This window comes from Scylla paramamosain, chromosome 32, assembly GCF_035594125.1.
Source record: "Scylla paramamosain isolate STU-SP2022 chromosome 32, ASM3559412v1, whole genome shotgun sequence".
Lineage (NCBI taxonomy): Eukaryota > Metazoa > Arthropoda > Malacostraca > Decapoda > Portunidae > Scylla > Scylla paramamosain.
Genome location: NC_087182.1, coordinates 13,587,381 through 13,611,401, shown reverse-complemented (window position 1 = coordinate 13,611,401; position 24,021 = coordinate 13,587,381). Strand labels below are relative to the sequence as shown.

The 24,021-nt window shown below is 40.6% G+C and overlaps 1 protein-coding gene across 2 annotated transcripts; it reads right to left on the bottom strand.

Annotated features, from left to right (window-relative positions):
- Positions 1 to 969: 969 nt before the first annotated feature.
- Positions 970 to 22,564, bottom strand: LOC135089226 (serine-rich adhesin for platelets-like). Of its 2 annotated transcripts, XM_063984612.1 has the most exons (5): positions 21,764 to 22,564; positions 15,192 to 15,534; positions 5,532 to 5,603; positions 1,532 to 1,714; positions 970 to 1,157 (listed from the first exon to the last, which is right to left on the bottom strand). In XM_063984612.1, the coding sequence occupies exons 1-5, from the start codon at positions 21,878 to 21,880 to the stop codon at positions 1,069 to 1,071; spliced, it is 804 nt and encodes a 267-aa protein (XP_063840682.1). In that variant the 5' UTR covers positions 21,881 to 22,564; the 3' UTR covers positions 970 to 1,068. The 2 variants fall into 2 exon arrangements, with proteins under 2 accessions (XP_063840682.1, XP_063840681.1); XM_063984611.1 differs by lacking the exons at positions 970 to 1,157; positions 1,532 to 1,714; positions 5,532 to 5,603 and having other exon boundaries at positions 5,866 to 15,534.
- Positions 22,565 to 24,021: the final 1,457 nt, after the last annotated feature.

The window sequence follows — 24,021 nt, the reverse complement described above, 5'->3', positions numbered from 1 at the left end:
CTAAAGCTGTCTGGAATTGAATAAGGTCCACTGTTTGAACCTTGTCTTCCTGAACTAAAGCTGTTCACAAGTGAAAAAGGTCCATTGCTTGAATTTTCTATTAAGGGAGTAATGCTGTCCACAACTGAAGATCCAAAGCTTAAACTCTGTAATGAAGCACCAATGCTGTCCATATATGAAAATGATTCACTCGTTGAAGCTTTAAAGGAGCTTCTTGGGTTGCTTGATCTTGATAGCTTTGAGCTTGGCGAGACGGAAAGTGAACCTGGAGTAAGCAAATGGACAATAGGAGTCACTTTAGATCTTACATGAAAATATGATGTGTTGTTCTCAAGCAGTATTTATTAATGCACAATAATGTATATTGCTTAGCAATGGATGACAAAATGAACTTACTTGAACTCTCTGAGCTCGAGGACAAGAAGGCATATGTACTAAGACTCTGGCTTGAAAAGCTTGGGCTTGGTACAGCTGGATATGATGCACTAATTGAGGACGGCTGTGAACTTGAGTTTCCATAGCTACTCCTCAACATCACGTCACTGCTCCCAGATGAGAGTAAATTCTCTCCTGAGCTGGCTGTTCAGTGAATAAAAAAAAATAAGAAAAAATTAAATTACGCAAATACTGCAAATTTGCTCTCTTATTCCTTCATAGTATTTGTTTTTGAGTTATAAAGGAATCATTAATTTCTTTAACAAATTATCCAAATTTTGTGACAGCGAAACGTCTGATGATGCGAAGCCGCTACTTATGTCTTGATTAATAGAACTAAAAAACAGTTATGTAAAAGATCATTTTATATATATATATATATATATATATATATATATATATATATATATATATATATATATATATATATATATATATATATATATATATATATATATATATATATATATATATATATATATATATATATATATATATATAAGTTTCTGTAAGGAAAATTAAGGTACTGGCAATTCTAATGTAATGTTCATGCAGTAACTATTGTCTTCACACACAAACAACTATCACAGTTTAAACTACTTACTACATACATTTCCTCACAATAGCCTACCTCTAATCCTCACACTTACTTGAACTACTCCCCTCACAGATACAGTCCAAGGTGCTACTAGATGATGTGTCGCTGCTACTCCCTGACGGTTCTGTTGCAAGAATACCACATACATGAGATGAAACTGCACAAGCACGCACGCAGGCTTGCTCGCTCGCTCGCTCGCCCATCCATTCACTCTCTCTCTCTCTCTCTCTCTCTCTCTCTCTCTCTCTCTCTCTCTCTCTCTCTCTCTCTCTTCTTCTTCTTCTTCTTCTTCTTCTTCTTCTTCTTCCTCTTCTTCTTGTTTATTATTCTATGCATTAAGGGAAAGAACAACGACGAATCAATGAATATTAGTCTTCTGACTGAAATGTAATGGAAGTAACGGTAGGAGACACTTGTAATGCTTAAATGCATATACGATGTGCCTTTCTCAAGCAATTAATGCTTAATATTCTATCTTGTTAAACCAAATTAACTTACTTGAACTTGCTGATCTCGAGGACAAGTAGGCAGATGTACTAAGACTATGACTTGAAAAGCTTAGGCTTGATACAGCTGGAGATGATGCACTTATTGAGGTCGACTGTAAACTTGAAGTTTCGTAGCTACTCCTCAACATTCCGTCACTGCTCTCAGATGAGAGTAAATTCTCTCCTGAGCTGGCTGTTTAGTGAATAAAATAATAAAATTACGCAAGCATTGGTGCTGCGAATAAGCTACTTGTGTCTTGATTAATAAAACTGAAAATACAAGCAATTTCAAGATGGTAATTAATAAATAGATAAACACACACACACACACACACACACACACACACACACACACACACACACACACACATATATATATATATATATATATATATATATATATATATATATATATATATATATATATATATATATATATATATATATATATATATATATATATATATATATATATATATATATATATATATATATATATATATATATATATATATATCTGAATAGCTTTTGTAAGAAAAATTAAGGTTCTTGGAGTAGTTTTACTGGCATTTTTTTTTTTTTTTTTTTTTTTTTTTATGTAGGAAGGATACTGGCCAAGGGCAACAAAAATCTAATAAAAAAAATGCCCACTGAAATGCCAGTCCCTAAAAGGGTCAAAGCAGTGGTCAAAAATTGGTGGATAAGTGTCTTGAAACCTCCCTCTTGAAGGAATTCAAGTCATAGGAAGGTGGAAATACAGAAGCAGGCAAGGAGTTCCAGAGTTTACCAGAGAAAGGGATGAATGATTGAGAATACTGGTTAACTCTTGCGTTAGAGAGGTGGACAGAATAGGAGTGAGAGAAAGAAGAAAGTCTTGTGCAGCGAGGCCGCGGAAGGAGGGGAGGCATGCAGTTAGCAAGATCAGAAGAGCAGTTAGCATGAAAATAGCGGTAGAAGACAGCTAGAGATGCAACATTGCGGCGGTGAGAGAGAGGCTGAAGACAGTCAGTTAGAGGAGAGGAGTTGATGAGACGAAAAGCTTTTGATTCCACCCTGTCTAGAACAGCAGTATGAGTGGAACCCCCCCAGACATGTGAAGCATACTCCATACATGGACGGATAAGGCCCTTGTACAGAGTTAGCAGCTGCGGGGGTGAGAAAAACTGGCGGAGACGTCTCAGAACACCTAACTTCATGGAAGCTGTTTTAGCTAGAGATGAGATGTGAAGTTTCCAGTTCAGATTATAAGTAAAGGACAGACCGAGGATGTTCAGTGTAGAAGAGGGGGATAGTTGAGTGTCATTGAAGAAGAGGGGATAGTTGTCTGGAAGATTGTGTCGAGTTGATAGATGGAGGAATTGAGTTTTTGAGGCATTGAACAATACCAAGTTTGCTCTGCCCCAATCAGAAATTTTAGAAAGATCAGAAGTCAGGCGTTCTGTGGCTTCCCTGCGTGATATGTTTACCTCCTGAAGGGTTGGACGTCTATGAAAAGACGTGGAAAAGTGCAGGGTGGTATCATCAGCATAGGAGTGGATAGGACAAGAAGTTTGTTTTAGAAGATCATTAATGAATAATAAGAAGAGAGTGGGTGACAGGACAGAACCCTGAGGAACACCACTGTTAATAGATTTAGGAGAAGAACAGTGACCGTCTACCACAGCAGCAATAGAACGGTCAGAAAGGAAACTTGAGATGAAGTTACAGAGAGAAGGATAGAAACCGTAGGAGGGTAGTTTGGAAATCAAAGCTTTGTGCCAGACTCTATCAAAGGCTTTTGATATGTCCAAGGCAACAGCAAAAGTTTCACCAAAGTCTCTAAAAGAGGATGACCAAGACTCAGTAAGGAAAGCCAGAAGATCACCAGTCGAGCGGCCTTGACGGAACCCATACTGGCGATCAGATAGAAGGTTGTGAAGTGATAGATGTTTAAGAATCTTCCTGTTGAGGATAGATTCAAAAACTTTAGATAAGCAGGAAATTAAAGCAATAGGACGGTAGTTTGAGGGATTAGAGCGGTCACCCTTTTTAGGAACAGGTTGAATGTAGGCAAACTTCCAGCAAGAAGGAAAGGTAGATGTTGACAGACAGAGCTGAAAGAGTTTGACTAGGCAAGGTGCAAGCACGGAGGCACAGTTTCGGAGAACAATAGGAGGGACCCCATCAGGTCCATAAGCCTTCTGAGGGTTTAGGCCAGCGAGGGCATGGAAAACATCATTACGAAGAATTTTAATACGAGGCATGAAGTAGTCAGAGGGTGGAGGAGAGGGAGGAACAAGCCCAGAATCGTCCAAGGTAGAGTTTTTAGCAAAGGTTTGAGCAAAGAGTTCAGCTTTAGAAATAGATGTGATAGCAGTGGTGCCATCTGGTTGAAGTAGAGGAGGGAAAGAAGAAGAAGCAAAGTTATTGGAGATATTTTTGGCTAGATGCCAGAAATCACGAGGGGAGTTAGATCTTGAAAGGTTTTGACATTTTCTGTTAATGAAGGAGTTTTTGGCTAGTTGGAGAACAGACTTGGCATGGTTCCGGGCAGAAATATAAAGTGCATGAGATTCTGGTGAAGGAAGGCTTAAGTACCTTTTGTGGGCCACCTCTCTATCATGTATAGCACGAGAACAAGCTGTGTTAAACCAAGGTTTAGAAGGTTTAGGACGAGAAAAAGAGTGAGGAATGTACGCCTCCATGCCAGACACTATCACCTCTGTTATGCGCTCAGCACACAAAGACGGGTCTCTGACACGGAAGCAGTAGTCATTCCAAGGAAAATCAGCAAAATACCGCCTCAGGTCCCCCCAACTAGCAGAGGCAAAACGCCAGAGGCACCTTCGCTTAGGGGGATCCTGAGGAGGGATTGGAGTGATAGGACAAGATAAAGATATGAGATTGTGATCGGAGGAGCCCAACGGAGAAGAAAGGGTGACAGCATAAGCAGAAGGATTAGAGGTCAGGAAAAGGTCAAGAATGTTGGGCGTATCTCCAAGACGGTCAGGAATACGAGTAGGGTGTTGCACCAATTGCTCTAGGTCATGGAGGATAGCAAAGTTGTAGGCTAGTTCACCAGGATGGTCAGTGAAGGGAGAGGAAAGCCAAAGCTGGTGGTGAACATTGAAGTCTCCAAGAATGGAGATCTCTGCAAAAGGGAAGAGGGTCAGAATGTGCTCCACTTTGGAAGTTAAGTAGTCAAAGAATTTCTTATAGTCAGAGGAGTTAGGAGAGAGGTATACAGCACAGATAAATTTAGTATGAGAATGACTCTGTAGTCGTAGCCAGATGGTGGAAAACTCGGAAGATTCAAGAGCGTGGGCACGAGAGCAGGTTAAGTCATTGCGCACATAAACGCAGCATCCAGCTTTGGATCGAAAATGAGGATAGAGAAAGTAGGAGGGAACAGAAAAGGGGCTACTGTCAGTTGCCTCAGACACCTGAGTTTCAGTGAGGAAAAGAAGATGAGGTTTAGAAGAGGAGAGGTGGTGTTCTACAGATTGAAAATTAGATCTTAGACCGCGAATGTTGCAGAAGTTAATGAAGAAAAAGTTGAGGGGGGTGTCAAGACACTTAGGGTCGTCGACGGAAAGGCAGTCCGACCTGGGGACATTTATGGTCCCCTCCCCAGATGGGGACTCCGAGGCTGGTGTAGGAGTCGCCATGATTTTAAAATTTTTGGAGTGAAGGGTGTGTGTGTTATTAGGTGCTTGTAGTTTTGTGTGGAGGAAGAGAGTTGTCTTTAGAGGGCAGGCTGTGACTACCCCCTTGTGTTGTGAGACACAAAGGGAAACGTTCAGTGAGGTCACAGCTGGGTTTAATGATAAGTTCACAGCACCCCCTGAACAGTGCTTTAGACCTCACTGGGAGTAATTATCGTTTCGGCAGGTGTCTACTGCCTCCTCCTCAGGAGGAGGCAGTAGACACCTGCACTAACTATTGTCTTCACACACAAACAACTATCACAGTTTAAACTACTTACTACATACATTTCTCCACAGTAGCCTACCTCTAATCCTCACACTTACTTGAACCACTCCCCTCACAGATACAGTCCAAGGTGCTACTAGATGATGTGTCGCTGCTACTCCCTGACGGTTCTGTTGCAAGAATACCATATACATGAGATGAAACTGCACACACACACACACACACACACACACACACACACACACACACACACACACACACATGCACGCACGCACGTACGCGCGCACGCACGCACGTACGCGCGCACGCACACACGCACGCACGCACGCACGCACGCACGCTCTCTCTCTCTCTCTCTCTCTCTCTCTCTCTCTCTCTCTCTCTCTCTCTCCTTCATTATTCTATGCATTAGAAAAAAAAATAACACGACGAGTCGATAAATATTAGGCTTTCGCTTGAAATGTAATGGAGGTGACACCTGGAATTCAGTAATAAATGTTTAAATAATAAAGGTCTTATGAGCATGTAAATGTCAAAAAATATCTCTGCCCTTAATATTATGACTCACCTTTAAGAGAGAAAAAGGAAATGAGGATGTAATATGCAGGAAAATACATCATGAAGCAATAACAACAACAACAACAACAACAACAACAACAAATGACAATAACAACAATGTGTTGATAATATTCAACAAGTTTAGCTAACAGCACAAGGATGGAAACAAGCAAAACCGCGTGAGAGACAAAGACAGACAGCAAGCGTGTACTGTGAGAGAAAAAGGTAGATATACTCACAACTGAAACTTGTCTGAACTTGAGAAGAACTGATTAAGGAACTTGGAATACTTGAGACAGCTAGTGAAAAGGAGCAGCAGGAGGATGTAGGTAAACTGCTACTTAAACTTGCAATAATTTTTGGGCTTGAACTTGATGCAGATGAAGTGATGAGATTAGATGAGAAACGATGAGAGTTCGGAGATGAGAAATTGTTCAAACTTGGAAAGAAACAGCATAGACTTGAAAGAAGACTGCTTGAACTTGATGAAGAGAAACTGTTCGAACTTGATAGAAGGAAATTATTCGTACATGATATATGGTAACTACTTGAACTTGATGGAGGGGAAGTGCTTGAACTTGACGGAGGGAAACTGCTCATATTTGGTGGAGGAGGGGAAGTCCTTGAAGATGACTGAGGGAGACTGTTTGTACTTATAGTGGAGAAATTAATCAAACTTGGAGATAAAAAGCTCAAACTTGATGAAAAGACTCTAAATGAACTTGACAAAAACATACTACTCAACTCTGAAGTGAAACTACTTGAACTTGGAGGAGAAAGAGTGGCCAGACTTGTAGAGAAGCTATTTGAAGATGAAGAGAAACTATTTGATCTTAAAGGAGAAACCTCCCTCGAATTTATATAAGAAAAGTCGTTTGAGCATGAAAAACTAATTGAGCTTGGTGGAGAGATACTATTTAGTCTTGATGATAAACTGATTAGAACTGATGAGGGAAAACTGTTGGATCTTGAAGAAGAGAAACTCCTCGAACTTGATGAAGATAAACTACTCCAGCTTGAGGATGAATTGTTCAAACTTGTAATCAGTAAAATAAATGAACTTGAAGATGAGAATCTGCTCGGACTTGGTGTAGAGAAACTGCTTAAACTTGATAATGGCAAAACAGTCAAACTTGAGGAAAAGCTGTTGGAATTTGGTAGACAGAGGCTAATCGAATCAGATTTTAGGAAGCTGGTAGAACTTGTTAGAGAAGTACTACTCGAACTTGATGAGAAACTGATTGAACTTGAAGAAAATAAACTGTTCAAGCTTGAAGGCAAACTGATCGAAGATGATGTAAGGACACTGCTCGAACTTGATGAGGAGAAACTAATTGACCTTGATGGAAGGAAACTCGAACTTGAAAACAGACGAGTCGAACTTGAAGAAGAGACACTGTTTAAGCTTAATGGAGAGAAACTACTTGAACTTGAGAGAGGGAAATTCTTTGATGTTAAAGGAAGCGAACTGCTTGAGCTTGATGAAGACATAGTACTTAAACTTGAAGGAAAAGAAATGCTTGAATTTGATAGAGAGAAAGTACTTGAACTTGAACGGAGGAAACTGCTTGAGTATGATGGCGAGAAAGTACTTGATCTTGAGAAAAGGGAACTCCTTGAGCTTGATGAAGGAAACTGAATTGAACATGAAGATAAACTACTCGAGCATGCAACCAAACTTATGAAGCTCAGTGCAGAGAAGCTGCTCGAACTTGAAGAAGAAAACTTCATCAGACTTGATGAACAAAAACTATTTGAAGATGATGGAGGAGAACTGTTCAGACTTGATAAAAGAAAACTGCTAGAACTTGCTAGAGAGAGACTTGAACTTCTCGAACTTGATGGAAGGCGACTATTTAAGCTTGAAAATACACTGTTTGATCTCGCAGATAAACTTGTTGAACTTGAAGTAAGAAAACTGCTCCAGCTTGATAAAAAGCTTGGGTTTGATGCAGAGGGAGTACTTGAACATGAAGAAAAACTTGAAGGTGGACTGCTTGAGGTTGATTGAGGGAATCTGCTTGAACTTGAAGAAAGATCTAATGAAGGGAAACTATTCGAACTTGAAGGAGGGAAGATACTCGAACTTGATGAAGGGAGACTGATCGAACTTGACGGAGGAAAACTGCTTGATTTTGATAGAAGGAAACTGGCAGAGCTTAATGAAGAGAAACTTCTAGAGCTTGGAGAGAAAGAACATGAACTTGAGAAAGAGCTACAACTTTCTCTTGAAGGAAAGCAGCAGCTCCAGCTTGAAGATGAGAACCTGCTTAAAGAAGAAAGTACGTTTAACTGTGAAAAGGAGAAAATGTTCGATCTTGAAGAGGAAGTGGTGGAGGTTGAGACAGAGGAAATACTTAAGAAAGAAACACCACCTGACCATGAAGAAGCGCTGTTCAAACTTAATAAAGATAAACCATACGAGCTTGAAATGGAGTGACAAATGGAGCATGAAGGAGAGAACTCAGTTAAACTTGATATGAAAGAGCACCTCTGACTTAATGAACAGCTACTCAAAACTGAAGAAATTAATATACATGGGAATAAAGGATTCGAACTTATGGAGCAAGATGAAAAAGAGGTAAAGGTACTTAGTAAAGAGGAACACGATACTCGGCCACGACAAGAAGATAATATTTTTGAGCTTAAGAAAGAACTATTCACCCTTGAAGAAAAAATACTTAAACTTGGAAGCAGGGAAAAACTCGAAGACCTTGACCTCAAAAAATCACTGGAAGTTGACAATGACGTATTAAAACTTGAAAACGATAAATTAAACTCACTCGAGGAAGAATTGGAACTTGATTGCAAGGAAGAACTCGAAAGGGGTGATATCACTGTAAGATTATTGGGACTTTGCGATTTTGTAAAGGGCATAACGCTTGTTGTGAAAGGTATCGTAACCAAGGTCACTGAATGGAGATCTGGTGAGGTACTCGAGGACTCACTAACGGCATAAGAGAAGGAGATATTGCTCAGACTTGAGGAATATAAGGAGATATTTCTGGGAGAAGAACTTGAGGCACCACCACTTGAATTACTGATTAGAGACAAAGCACTTCCGCTACTATTGCCACCAAAACTATTACTGCTGAATCTACTACTACCGCTACTACTACAACTACAACAACTACTACTATTACTACTACTACTACTAGTACTACTACTACTACTACTACTACTACTACTGCTGCTGCTGCTGCTGCTGCTGCTGCTGCTGCTGCTGCTGCTGCTACTACTACTACTACTACTACTATTACTACTACTACTACTACTACTAGTATCAGTACTATTGCTATTGCTGCTGCTGCTACTACTACTACTTCTCTTACTAGCACTGCTGCTGCCGCTGCTGCTGCTGCTCCTGCTGTTGCTGCTGCTGATACTGCTAATGGCATTGCTAATACTACTACTAAAACTGGTGGTACTTCTGAACCTGCTGCTTTTGCTAAGACTACTTATAGTTGTGAAGCTCTTATTGCTGACGAGGACACTGCTACTAGTACTACTGAGGCCTTTGAAGTGGCTACTGCTGAGGCTACTATTGCTGAGGAAACCATAGACGTTGCTAAGGCTGCTGCTATTGATAATCTTGATACTATTGCTGAAACTGCTGCCACCAATGGAGCCACTAAGATAGCTAAAAGTATTGCTACATAGGAAACTACTGATAGTACTACTTATACTATTAGGAATACTGCTTCTGCTGAATCTGCTGGGCAAACTATATATGCTGACAAAACAACTGTCAAAGCTACCACAGAAACTGATGAAACTGCTGCTGCTACTGAGAGCCTTTCTGCTAATGAGGCTGCTGCTACTACCACTGCTAGTGAAGAAACTGATATTGAAACTAATGTTACGGCTGAAACTGCTACCTCCAATGCTGCTGCTACTGCTTCTCTTGTTGTTGCTCGTCTTGCTACTAGTACTAACGCTATTGCTACTACTGAAACTGTAGCAGGGAACGATACTACTCGCGAAACTTCTGAAAATGCTGCTACTGCTACTGTCAAAACTACCGACACTACTGAGTGCCGTTTTACTACTACTACTACTACTACTACTACTACTACTACTACTACCACTACTACTAATACTACTAATACTAATACTACTACTTTTACTGAGACTAGTAGTACTAATACTATAACAACTAATACTACTACTACTACTACTACCACCATTACTACTACTACTACTACTACTACTACTACTATTATTACTACTACTGCTACTGCTACTACTACTACTACTACTACTACTACTACTACTACTACTACTACTACTGCTGCTGCTGCTGCTACTGCCAGTGCTACTAGTAATGACACTACTTCTGGTACTAGTGCTAACCCTGTGTATGTCACTAATGCTGCTGCTACTACTACTGCTACTACTACTGCTACTACTACTACTACTAATACTACTACTACTACTACTACTGCCGCTATTACTACTACTACTACTACTACTACTATTACTACTACTACTACTACTACTACTTATGTTGCTGTTACTACTACTCCTACTACTACTACTATTACTACTACTACTACTACTACTACTACTTCTACTACTGTTACTACTACTACTACTACTACTACTGCTACTACTACTACTACTACTACTACTACTACTACTACTTCTAGTACTACTACTACTACTACTACTACTACTACTACTACTGCCACCAATTCCACTACTACCACTATTACTACTACTACTACTACTACTACTACTACTGCTGCTGCTGCTGCTGCTGCTGCTACTCTTACCACTACTATTACTACTTCTGCTACTACTACTACTACTACTACTACTTCTACTACTACTACTACTACTACTACTACTACTACTACTACTACTACTACTACTACTACTACTGCTGCTACTACTACTGCTGCTGCTACTACTACTGCTGCTGCTGCTGCTGCTGCTGCTGCTGCTTCTATTACTACTGTTGCTGCTGCTACTACTATTGCTACTGCTGCTGCTACTACTACTACTGTTTCTGCTGCTGCTACTACTGTTGCTGCTACTGCTGCTGCTACTGCTACTGCTATTACTACCACTACTATTACTACTACTGCTGCTGCTGTTGCTGTTTCTTCTACTACTGCTGACGTCGCTACTACTACCACTACCACCACCGCTTACGTTGCTACTTGAACCAACTACGCTACTAACGACACTGCTCGTCTCACAGATGCAGTCAATACTTGTGGAACTATTCCTAATACTAGAACTGCTGTTATTGCTGAAAAGGCTGAAACTAGCACTTGGAATGCTACTGGTGCTGTTCTTTATATCCCCACTAATACTACTCAAATTCATAATGCTGCTATGTTTATGACTGTTGCTGAGATGACTGCTGGGACTCAGAATTTTTTTGCTGCTACTTAAGCAGTTGCTTGTACTACTGCTAAATTCGCTACTTATACTGCAAAGGCTGCTGCTAATACTGGAACCACTTACTCTACTCAACATACCATTGCTGAAACTATAACTATTTATGCTGGAGCTTAAGAAACTTCGGCTGCTTCCTTGGATGTTGCTACTGCTGAGACTTCTGCTGAAACTCTTAAAGCTGCTAGTAATGCTGCAACCATCTGAAGTACTACTAATTTTTGAATTACCACTTCTAAAACTACTGACACTATTAATACTACCTGAGATACTGCTGTCAACACTAAAACTGCTGAAATTATTCCTACTTATGTTATTACTGTTAACACCTATGCTGATGCTTAAATCACTGCTGCTGATGAAACTACTGGGACTGCTGAGACTATGGAAACTGCTGCTGTTGCTACTAATACTGAAACTGAAGCTAAAGATGAAGGCTTTGCTACTGGCACTACTAGTGCTGCTATAACCAGGATTGCTTCTGCTCCTGAAACTGCTGATACTACTAAATGTCTTATTGTTTAACAAACCACTTTCACTGAAGAAACTACTAGTAACAAAACTCCTAGTATTACTACTACTAATGAAAATGCTTTTATGACTGAAAGCACTACTACTGGTGAAACTGATTTGATTTCTAAAACTGCTACTAGAATACATTCTACTGACACTAATACTACTTGGCTGGTTGTGACTACTGCTGCTGCTGCTTCTGGTATTGCTATTACTGCTGCTGCTGCTTCTGCTACTATTACTACTACTACTACTACTACTAGTACTACTGCTGTTGCTGCTGCTGCTGCTGCTACTGCTGCTGCTGCTGCTGCTACTACTACTACTACTACTACTACTACTACTACTACTACTACTACCACTACTACTACTACTACTACTACTGCTACTACTAATACTACTACTACGAATGATTCTACGACTGCTACTACTACTACTACTACTACTACTAGTACCATTACTTCTATTAATGCTACTAGTACCGCTGCCAATATTGCTGTTGCTCCTGCTGGTAGTGCTGCCGCTACTACAACAACAACAACAACTACTACTACTACTACTACTAGTTCTACTACTACTACTACTACTACTACTACTGAAAGAAGTACTAATAGCACTGCTAGGGCTACTGGAGATAGTGGGAGAGGTGGTGGCGGTGATGGTGGTACTGCTACTGCTGCTGCTCATTCTACTACTACTACTACTACTACTACTACTACTACCACTGCTACTACTACTGCTGCTGCTGCTGCTGCTACTGCTGCTAGTAATGCTGATGCTGATGATACTAGTTCTACTACTACTACTATTGCTACTACTTCTACTACTACTACTACTACTACTACTACTACTACTACTACTACTACTGCTGCTGCTGCTGCTGCTACTATTACTACTTCTACTACTACTGCTACTACTACTACTACTACTACGACTGATTCTGCGACTGCTACTACTAGTACTACTACTGCTACTAATGCTATTAGTATCACTGCCAATATTGCTATTGCTCCTGATGGTGTTGCTTCTGCTGCTGCTGCTGCTGCTGCTAATACAACAACTACTACTACTACTACTACTACTACTACTACTACTACTACTACTACTACTACTGAATGAAGTACTAATATCACTGCTGGTACTACTGGAGATGCTGGTAGTGGTGGTGGCGGTGATGGTGATACTGCTGCTGCTCACACTTCTACTACTACTACTACTACTACTACTACTACTACTGCTGCTGCTGCTGCTGCTGCTGCTGCTGCTGCTGCTGCTGCTGCTGCTGATGCTGCTGATACTACTCTTACTACTACTACTACTACTACTACTACTACTACTACTACTACTACTACTACTACTACTACTGCTGCTGCTGCTGCTGCTGATGCTGCTGATACTACTCTTACTTCCACTACTACTACTGCTACTACTACTACTACTACTAGTACTACTACTACTGCTGCTGCTGCTGCTGCTGATACTGATGCTGTTGATATTACTTCTACTACTACTGCCACTACTAATACTGCTACCGAAGCTAGTATCACTATTGTTGGGAATGCTTTTGCTGCTAAAACTGAAACTACTACTACTAAGACTGATGCTACTACTGAAACTGATGGAAACCCTGCTACTTTTGAGGCTGCTTAAACTGCTGAAACTACTGATGCTTCTGCCCTTATTGGTAGCTGAGCTGTCACTGCTGGTGCCTTCACCTACGCTATTACTACTTGAACTCTGACTACCGCTACTGAAACTGTTGCTGGAAATGCTAATGCTGCTTCTACTAAAACCAATGCTGGTGCTACTGCTGCTTCTGTTGTCACTAGTGCTGCTACTCATGCTGCTGCTGCTGAAACTCGTTCCGCTGCTGATTCTAATCCTACTTCCGCTACTTATAAAACTATCTTTGCTGCTAATACTGCTGCTGCTGCTCTTGCTATTACTATTACTAATACTGAAACAAGAGACAAAGTTGATAATACTTGAACTGCTTCTGGTCATACTTGTGAAACTGTCAATACTGCTGAAACAGTTAAAAGTGCTGCTACTGCTTTGAATGATAGGGCTGCTACCACTCGCAAAACTTCTGCTGCTGCTACTATACACACTGCTGACACCGCTACTGGTGAAAAGACTGTTTCTGCTGATGATACTGCTGAAACTGTTGCTGCTGCTGAATAGGCCGTTGAGGCTACTATAGCTGCTGAAAATATTCTTACTGTTGCTCCCGGCAAGACTAGTTTTGCTGCTTTCAGTACTGATACTTCTACTTAAAATGCTGACATAGGTGAGACTGCTACTACCGACGCTAAAACTACTCATGCTAATTTTGTTGCTGGTGCTGCTTCTCAAACTGGCAAAATTGCTACTACTTTTGAAACAGTTTCCACTACTGTAAATGCTGCTACTGCTGCTAATGAGACTAATATTTTTCCTGCTGCTGCTGCTGCTGCTTCTGGTGCTGATGCTACTACTGCTATCATTACTAACACTAATACTGCTACTGCTGCTGGCGCTGCTTCTACTGCTATCACTACTACTGCTACTACTACTACTACTACTACTACTACTACCACTAATACTGCTACTGCTGCTGGCGCTGCTTCTACTGCTATCACTACTACTGCTACTACTACTACTACTACTACTACTACTACTACTACTACTACTACTACTACTACTACTACTACCACTAATACTGCTACTGCTGCTGGCGCTGCTTCTACTGCTATCACTACTACTGCTACTACTACTACTACTACTACTACTACTACTACTACTACTACTACTACTACTACTACTACTACTACTACTACTACTACTACTACTACTACTACTACTACTACTACTACTACTACTACTACTACTACTACTACTACTACTACTACTACTACTACTACTACCATTACTACTGCTACTACTATTACTACTGCTACTACTATTATTACTACTACTACTACTATTATTACTACCACTTGGACCACTACTAGTACTCTCACTACTGGCGGAGCAACTGCTAACACTACACGGTTCACAGAGACAGTCGAGGCTTGAAGGCAGCACGCTACTACTGAGGGGCTCACAAAGACATTCTAGTTTTGACTCCTCGCATAAACAGTCAAGGGATGAGTAGCCTTTGTTACTTCTACTGATTGTGGACGGGGAGAAGGAGGGTGTTACTGGGGAGACAAAGTGCCTAGGCTTCTGATGTACCCTCCCGCAACGCCACGTAATATGAGAGGATGGTTCGGCAGGGGAGGATGTTAACTCAAACTCACCGTTGAAAGACGATGTTCTCGAATTCGTCGGAGAGGAAAGGGAAGAGGTGAAGAAGGAGGAGGAGGTGGAGGAGGAGGTGGAAGAGGAAAAGGAGAGTTGTTGTCGGCAGTCTCCAATCTTATTATCCCAGCTCTCAGGCCACCATGGTGCGGGATACACCTGGTCGCAGTTGAAACTTGCTGAGGAGGAGGTAGAGCGAGTCATGTCCGAGGCGAGTTGACACTCCAGGTTTTCCAAAGACCCAGACGGCTCAGGGGACAGCGAGTACTGGAGGTGCGCCACGCATTTCAAAATACCATCGTCACTCTTCTTGTAGAACACCACATCGTCTTGGTATTGTTGCTGCGGGGACAATGACAAGCAGGTAACTAAAGACTGGTTGACTGACTGACTGAATTAATTGATTAATTACCTACTTACATACTTACTAATTAATTGAATAAATAGCAAGTTAATTAATCACGCTGGTTTTCTGACTAGCTGACAGACTAGCTGACTGGTTGACAGACTGGTTGATTACTGACTGACTGACTGACTGACTGACTGACTGACTGAGTGACTGATAGACTAGCTGACCGAATGACTGACTGACTGAATGAATGAATGACTGAGTGACTGGATGACGGGTTGGCTGGCTGGTTGAATGAATGAATTAACTAATATTTAAAACTAAATGACTGAATGACTGACTGACTGGATACTTAAAACCGATTGAATGACTGACTGAATGAATGACTTGCTAACTGTCTAACTGGCCAGACTGACTGGCCCGACTGAGTGACTGACTGACTGACTGACTGACTGACTGACTGACTGACTGACTAACTGACTGACTGACTGGCTGGCTGACTGGTCGACAGACCGAGTGACTGACAGAGGAAGTTGCTACCGGAGAGACTTGATCCTCTTAAAATTTTTGTATTGAAAGTTTCCGAACATGAAAGCATAAAAGCCTTTGGAGGGATCTTTCGTGAGCCTCTCAGCGTAATGCTCCCTCAGCCTCCTCGTGCAGGCGGGCGAGGACCAGGCACTCACGTCCGCTCAGAGTGATACACGTATTAGCCCCTCTTGCAGTCACCATCACTACCACCACCACCACCACCACCACCAGTAAAACTACCACTATGCGCATCACACGTTGCCATATCAACAAAAAGTATATTCTCCCAAAAACAGTAGAAGCCGTAGATTTCACCTTTCTCTTCCTATATACAGTGACTTCATTCCTCAAGTACTGTAATTAATGTAGTGCAGTAAAATCAATTAACTTATTTAGTATCTCAGCGTGTGTGCGTCAGAAATTTGCTTCTGTATATTTTACTACTACCATTTATCCCTAGCGTTTACATTTCACTGCAGTATGAAACAATTCACGACACTGAAAGGAATATGTGGAATATTTATGAGCACCTACAAGAAAAGACGACATAAAATAATAGATTTGGCAATTTCTAGCTAGTACAATGCTTAGAGGTGGCTGTAGAACAAGAAAAGAGATCTTAGAGTTGTTAGTGATTAAGTAAAGATGAGCCCAATAGCAGTGAAAGGATTAACTGTAACCATCACAATTACCATCACATCCACAACCAGCACTACCTCCACTATATGAAAATAAATAAATAAAAGCATAATATTTAGCTGTTAATACTGCATTATCACCACCATCACCACTACCACCACCACCATTACCACCACCATCACCACCACCACCATCACCAATACCACCACAACCTAAGGAAAGAAGAAGAAATAAATTAATAAAAGTTTCTAAAAATCTACTAATGTATTTTCACGCCCGTGCCATCCCCCCCCTCCCGCCCACATCCTCCACGCCCCTATCAGTAGTGCACGCCCTCCTTTTCTTTTCCTCGTGTTCCCAATAACGTCTCTGAATAACTGCGTCCACACCTGTGCCTTGTAAATGAGTCTGAATCGTTTACAGGTGTGGATAGATTAAGTAGGTGTGGGAGAAGAGAGGGAGGGAGGGAGGAAAGGTGTTAAAGAAGAGAAGGAAGGTTGGTAAAGGAGAAGTAGAGAGAGCTAAGTATAGAAGAGAGAGAGAGAGCGAGAGAGAGAGAGAGAGAGAGAGAGAGAGAGAGAGAGAGAGAGAGAGAGAGAGAGAGAGAGAGAGAGAGAGAGAGAGAGAGAGAGAGAGACGAGCTCAAGGAAGGCTGAAGAAAAGAAAGGAGAGGAAGAACCTAAATGTTGAAGGGAAGGACGTCAAAAGGACAAGAGTTGTAAAAGTTAAAGTAAAGAGCAAAAGGGAGGAGAAAGAAGAAGAGAAAAAAAGGATAAGAAAGAAGGAAAGGAAAAAGAAAATGGAAGAGAAGAAGAAGAAGAAGAAGAAGAAGAAGATAAAGAAAAAGAAGAGGAGGAAGAAAAGGAAGAAAAGGAAGAGGAGGAGGAGGAGGAGGAGGATGACGGGCAGGAGGAAGAGGAGAATAGAAGAAAGGCAAAGAAGGAAAGTGAGAAAGAAAGAAAAAAGAAAAAGAAAGCAGAGACACAGAGAGAAACAAGGAGTAAAAAAGAGAAGGGAGTGATTCACGAGAGAGAGAGAGAGAGAGAGAGAGAGAGAGAGAGAGAGAGAGAGAGAGAGAGAGAGAGAGAGAGAGAGAGAGAGAGAGAGCATAAATAGAAAAATTATATACATGTCATTCATATATAAAAAGAAAAAAACACTTAATCTCACATATTTACTCCTTTTCACAGGTAATCGCGTTTTGGTGATAAAAAGATGAAGCAGGTGACACGGACCCTCATCAATTACCCTTGACACCGCGAACTACGAAGACCCTTGAATGAAAAGCGTCAAAGAGGCGAAGATTTTTTTTTTTTTTTTCAGTAATTCTTTAAATTTTTGGAAATTGTTCAACGGTAGTCTCTCTCTCTCTCTCTCTCTCTCTCTCTCTCTCTCTCTCTCTCTCTCTCTCTCTCTCTCTCTCTCTCCAACCAACACTTCACAACAATTTTCTGTCTTCGAAATATTTACTACGAGTCAACATAGATACAAAAAAAAATAAAAAAAAAATTGAGAGGACGGAAAAATGGAGAGGGAAGAAAAAATAAGAGGAAGAGGAGGAGGAGGAGGAGGAGGAGGAGGAGGAGGAGGAGGAGGGGGGGAGGAGGGGGAGGAGGGGGAGGACGGGGAGGAGGAGGAGGGGGGAGGAGGACTTGGTTTGTGGGTTACTGTGACGGAATTCATGTGTATTAATTAAGCAGCTGTCGATGGGAGAGGAAGAGGAAGAGGAAGGAGAGAAAGAGGAAGAGGAAGAGGAGTAGAGAAGGAGGGTGGAGGTACATTATGCGGTCTGGTAACGGTGCAGCAAGTCAATGTGTGCAAGTGCAAGGGCGTTCCAGCTGGTCGCCGTTCTCTCTCTCTCTCTCTCTCTCTCTCTCTCTCTCTCTCTCTCTCTTTGTGTGTGTGTGTGTGTGTGTTTCTTCAGGTGTTCGTATCTACTGGCCCATTAATTTTCAGAGATGACACATAACGTCCAATATGAGTGAAGGAATCTACCGTTTTTCTATTATTTTTGTCACACTTTTCTGTTCTTTATTGGTTTCCACATTTTTTCTATCCTTCATTTATTCTTCATAACATCCATTCTTCATTTTGTTGCATGATTTTACTTTGTTGCTTATATTTTTCTTTAACCTCCTCACTAATTGTATTTGTATGTATTCCTTTTAACTGTCGACCTTTCTTGAGTACCATTTCACCAGCCTTCTTTAATATCTCTCGTTTGTTTTATTTGATATTTCCTTACATTCCGTTTTTTATTTCACATTATGTCCTCCCTATACACAAATTTTCTTCTCAGTTCTCTTTACTTCTCTCTTTACTTTATTCTCTGGTTCTTTCTTTACTTCCCTCTAAGTTATGCTTCCTCACACATTAGTTAAGTTAACGGTTGGCTGCTATTCAGGTCGTCACTTTTTACACTTAACGTTACACTTTTAACTTAATGCTTGATTCTACCTGTGCTTCTGATCAGGAGCCCTATGCAGCGTTACCTGTGTAATGTTATTCTCTCTTGAAGGGAAGTGAAAAAAAATAGGTGTTTGTTGTATTAACGAAGGTAATGTTTATTGATAAATAGTTCCTTTTAGTAACAGTAATAATAATCTAGGCTTTTTTTTCTCGTGGCCTTAGTAGTAGTAGTAGTAGTAGTAGTAGTAGTAGTAGTAGTAGTAGTAATAGTAGTAGCGGTGGTGGTGGTGGTGGTGGTGGTAGTATAGTAGTAATAGTAGTAAGCAGTGGACATTAGCAGCAGCAGTAGTAGTAGTAGTAGTAGTAGTAGTAGTAGTAGTAGTAGTAGTAGTAGTAGTAGTAGCAGCAGTAGTAGTAATAGTGGTAGCAGCGGTAGCAGCAGCAGCAGCAGCAGCAGCAGCAGCAGCAGTAGTAATAGTAGTAGTAGTAACAGTAGTAGTAGTAGTAGTAGTAGTAGTAGTAGTAGTAGTAGTAGTGGTAGTAGTAGTGGTAATAGCAGTAGTAGTAGTAGATTAACCTGGTACTTTTTTTGTCAGTAATATTACTTAGTTACTAGAAAAAATATATAGTTAATTGCTCGCGATATTAAAATCGTTCATGTAAAATCGTGTTTCTCATTACCGCGAGACATTAATCATCTGGCCTGTGTTGTATTTACCTGCGGAATCACATTTGTAATTAAGTATAGCAAAAAAAGGCATAAGCTCTTTATATGCGTGGCTTTGATGTTACCATAAAAAAAAAAAAACGGATAATAAAAAAGAACTAATTCTTAATCACACACCCGGAAGTGATCATATATTCACTTTATTAATTTAATTTCACGTTCACTTAACCTATTTATTGATTTTTTTTTTCATCTCACGCAAAAAATGAATTAGACAGTTTTTTTTTTTTCGACTTTACTGATTATTTTATGAGTTTATTCATATCTATGATGTTTAACTTAATTTTCTGTGTATTGCTTTTTATTACTTTTTACTACAATCTATACTATATTAATAACATAAACATCAACTTGACTTGCTTTTATTTCATTAGTTATCTCTTTATTTATTTATCTTTTTTTTCTTTTTATTTCACGTTTACTCAGCCTTTTCAATATTTTCACTTCATGGTTTGGTTTTTGTCTAATTCATATACGTACTTCTACTAATTGACACTTTTACAGCATCTGCCGCTTATTCATTCTCTCAAAAGTTACATTTAAGATCGAGTTCAGAATGTTTAAATTAATTTAACCCAAAGTAAATCTTTTTTTTTCACTGGCAGTGGCAATCTTTTTTCTCTCTCAGAGGCACTCCCCTACACCCCCCTTGGACATCCCCACAGGCCCAGACGAGCCCGACCACACTCCACGCGATCCCCACCCCACGCTTTTCCGCACGACCACACACGACCCACACACGCCGCGTACACTCGGCGGCCTGGAAGCGAGCCTCGAGGTGCGTGTTTACATTTGCTGACTGCCTGCTGTGTGCCTTAATTGGGGCAGCATCCCTGTGTGGACTTGTGTGTGTTTGCATTTAAAGGGAGACAGATTTGCGTTCTTTCCTGTTTATTTTATTCGTTTGCAGTCAGTTTTCATTTTTAGGTAATAACTTTGCAAATACCTTACTCACTGTAATTCTATTTCCTTTTTATTTCGTCCCTATATTTTTCAGTAATATTGCGGTTACTTTATCTTTACTAGCCTTTATTTATTTATTTTTTTTTATTTTGCACGTACGATGTTTTATTGATTTATTTTATCAATTCTTTCTCTGTTATTGTGTTAATTTAAAAAGATGTTATTTTGATTACTTTTCTGTTAGATCTTTTCGTATAATTCTGCATGCTATCATTTAATTTATTTTATTTCCTGTTCCGTTTCTTTTTTTATACGTTTTTTTTATTAATTATACCTTTCATTTCATTTTTTCTCTGATAGTTTTGTAATTTGTTTATAATTTTATTTCCTTTTCCTGTCAAGTCTCGTCTTATGATTTTGTTATTACATTGATCTTACTTTTTATTTTCTCTTCATGAAATATTTATAAAATTTCCTGCTACTTTTCTTTACATTTCCTTTCCCAATAAATCTAGCTTTTGTAACTGCGTCATTCCCTCTTGTGAAAACTTGGCAGAAAAACTGCGGTCGAACATCTGTTGGTGACATTCATGAAAATCGCATGTACGTACAAAACAAAACCGCCAACTTTTATAAAACTTTTCTTTTGTGGGTCTGCAAGATGTCATGTGGTTGGCTGGTGGCTTATCATCACACACCATAACCTCCGCATAAGCTCTGCAGTGATGATTCTTAATTGAAGAAAGGAAAAAAAAAAAAAACGATACCTGGATTTCCTCCTCTTGGAGAAAATGTGATGGTAGTGATTGTATCTTTTAAGGGAAAGGCGGGAGGGAGAAGTGATGGCAAGTGTTGTGCAGTGATGGACTGTGCTGCGTCACAAGTCAAACTAAAAGAATATTCATACTTAAACGTGACCAACACCACCACCTCCTCCTCCTCCTCCTCCTCTTCTACGTTTGAGGATAGTCGTGGCTGTGATATTTCTGCCGCGGCCGTACTATCGTCCTCACCTGGGCTTTAGAAGCACATGGTACAAGTAGAAGCAGGAGAAGCAGAGGCAGGAGAGAAGACACAGGGCATGTCTGACGGAAAGCCCAGGGGCCCCGCGAGGGCCTGTGGCGAACCATGACGGCGGACGGAGGCGCCGCAGCGGTTCTGCACTGAATCACCAGCGAAAATTAGTGCTGCTGGTCAGTCCGTGCTGGTTATCAGACAGCCGTGTGCGTGTGGCAGCGCCTCAACGCGCACCAAGACACCTGTGGAGGGGCCGCGGCCACGTCGAAGGCCACACACCTGCCAGGCGCCCACATCGCAGATTTTGCACTACATTTGTCGCAATAGTGTTAAGGAGCAGTGATCGCGTCTCCTGCGGAACCTCGTGTCCATGCACGACTTGACGCCTGCAGCAGGGGGCAGGGCAAGGCCAGCCACGCCACGATTGAGGACTCCTGTGAGACGCAATCTTGAAGGCGCCTGGCAACCACTTTTTTGACACTTGTGTCTATTCACCTGAGAAGTGAGGAGTTCGGGTCACGCACTGCGGTACACTTTTTGAAATTATGTAACGACCAGATTAACCTAAAAGGGTCCATCCTCCAGGAGCTGTGCATTACACAAAGTATACCACTACATAAATAGCAGACCTCAGTTTCAATAACGAAGCTTAATAAACGCAGCTTTCTTGGGGAAGAGTCTGATATCCTCCGTCTGAAGCAACACGTTTCCTGATGATTAACTACAAAACACTCCCTGAAGATTCCTCTACTTCTTTCTGCGCCTCCTTCAAGACACACACACCGGCATGGCCAGGCGACGCCTCTCTTACTAACCCACCTCAGAGTGTCCTGCATGTCATCTGCATAACATAAATATTCATCCCCTCGCGATACACCCACCTCCTGACACACATTAGTCACCATCGCACAGGACGCACCGTTGACCTTGCCCCACACTGACGTCGACAAGCACACTGCGGAACACCGATCGTGATGGAGGGAAAGCAGAGGGCAGGACTGCTGCGTGACTCGGGGATCTGACTGCCTGATAGAAGAAGAAGAAGAAGAAGAAGAAGAAGAAAGAAAAAGAAGAAGAAGAAGAAGAAGAAGAAGAAGAAGAAGAAGAAGAAGAAGAGACAACAACAACAACAACAGCAACACGAAAAAGAGGAAAAGAAAAAGAATAGTAATAAGAAGAAGAACACTAAGAAGAAAAAGAAGAAAGATAAAAAGATGTAAAAGTAGAAGAAGAAGAAAAAAAAGAAAAAAAAGACTCATTTTATAATTCAAGACATCAGCAAAAACGACAGCAGCAGGTGTGACTCATCTTCTGAAGCAGATCATAATTGTAACAACCCTTGCAACCACACGCACGTAAAAGACAGAGCAAATAACATATCTTCAGAATGACACGAAAGAAAAAAAAATAGGGAAAGAAAAATGGCATCACATAAACCTAGAAAGAAAAAAAATAAATAAATAAAAAACGTAAAATTTTGATCCTCTCCAGAAACAGATCAAAGCAGTGAAATTTTCGCTCCACATACGATCCAGGCCAGATTCTTGTCTCATCATCATCATCGTCATCATCATTCTCATCATCGTCACCATCATTATCAATCTATGACTCCTGATAATCTTCTTCCTCAATTCTTTAATTTTTAACCACATACAAATTTAGGTAGTGGTCCTGTTTTCTCTCCTTTCTTTCTCTTTGAGCAATTCTCCTCCCTTCTCTTCTCCTTTACCTCTATCCTTCCTTCCTTCATCCTCCCATACATTCCTTCTATCTATCCTTTCTCCCTCTTTTTTTTCATTTCTCTTCCTTTTCTAATTTTTTTTTTATTTCTCCCATCTGTCCTCCATTTTTCCTCTTTTTTCTCCTCGTTTCCTTCTCTCCAGTTCTCCTTCATCCTTTTCTTCTTTTTTTTCTACATTTTTTTCTTTTCATCTAAAATGCCAAAATTTGCTGATGAAGAGCAAAGCTATCGATAAAGAAATAATGACACTTGGTAGAGAAGCAGTTAGGAAGAGTCACTGGGCAAGTGAATAACAAATCGAATTTGAAAATTGCAGATACAAAGTATTACACATAAGAAGCAACAACAGTCATGTTTAGTATTTAAAGAAAGGCCAACAAATTTCCCGAGTGAGAGAAGAAAATGCTCTCGGAATCAAACGATCAAACGACTTAATCCAGGGAGCGTTGTTCAGAGAGAGAGAGAGAGAGAGAGAGAGAGAGAGAGAGAGAGAGAGAGAGAGAGAGAGAGTTA

Coding starts and splice junctions, on each gene's coding strand:
- LOC135089226 (XM_063984611.1), bottom strand. CDS start 21,880: ATGGTTCGCCACAGGCCCTCGCGGGGCCCCTGGGCTTTCCGTCAGACA. Junction 15,535..21,763: donor CATGTGCTTCTAAAGCCCAG/GTGAGGACGATA, acceptor TTGTCCCCGCAG/CAACAATACCAAGACGATGT.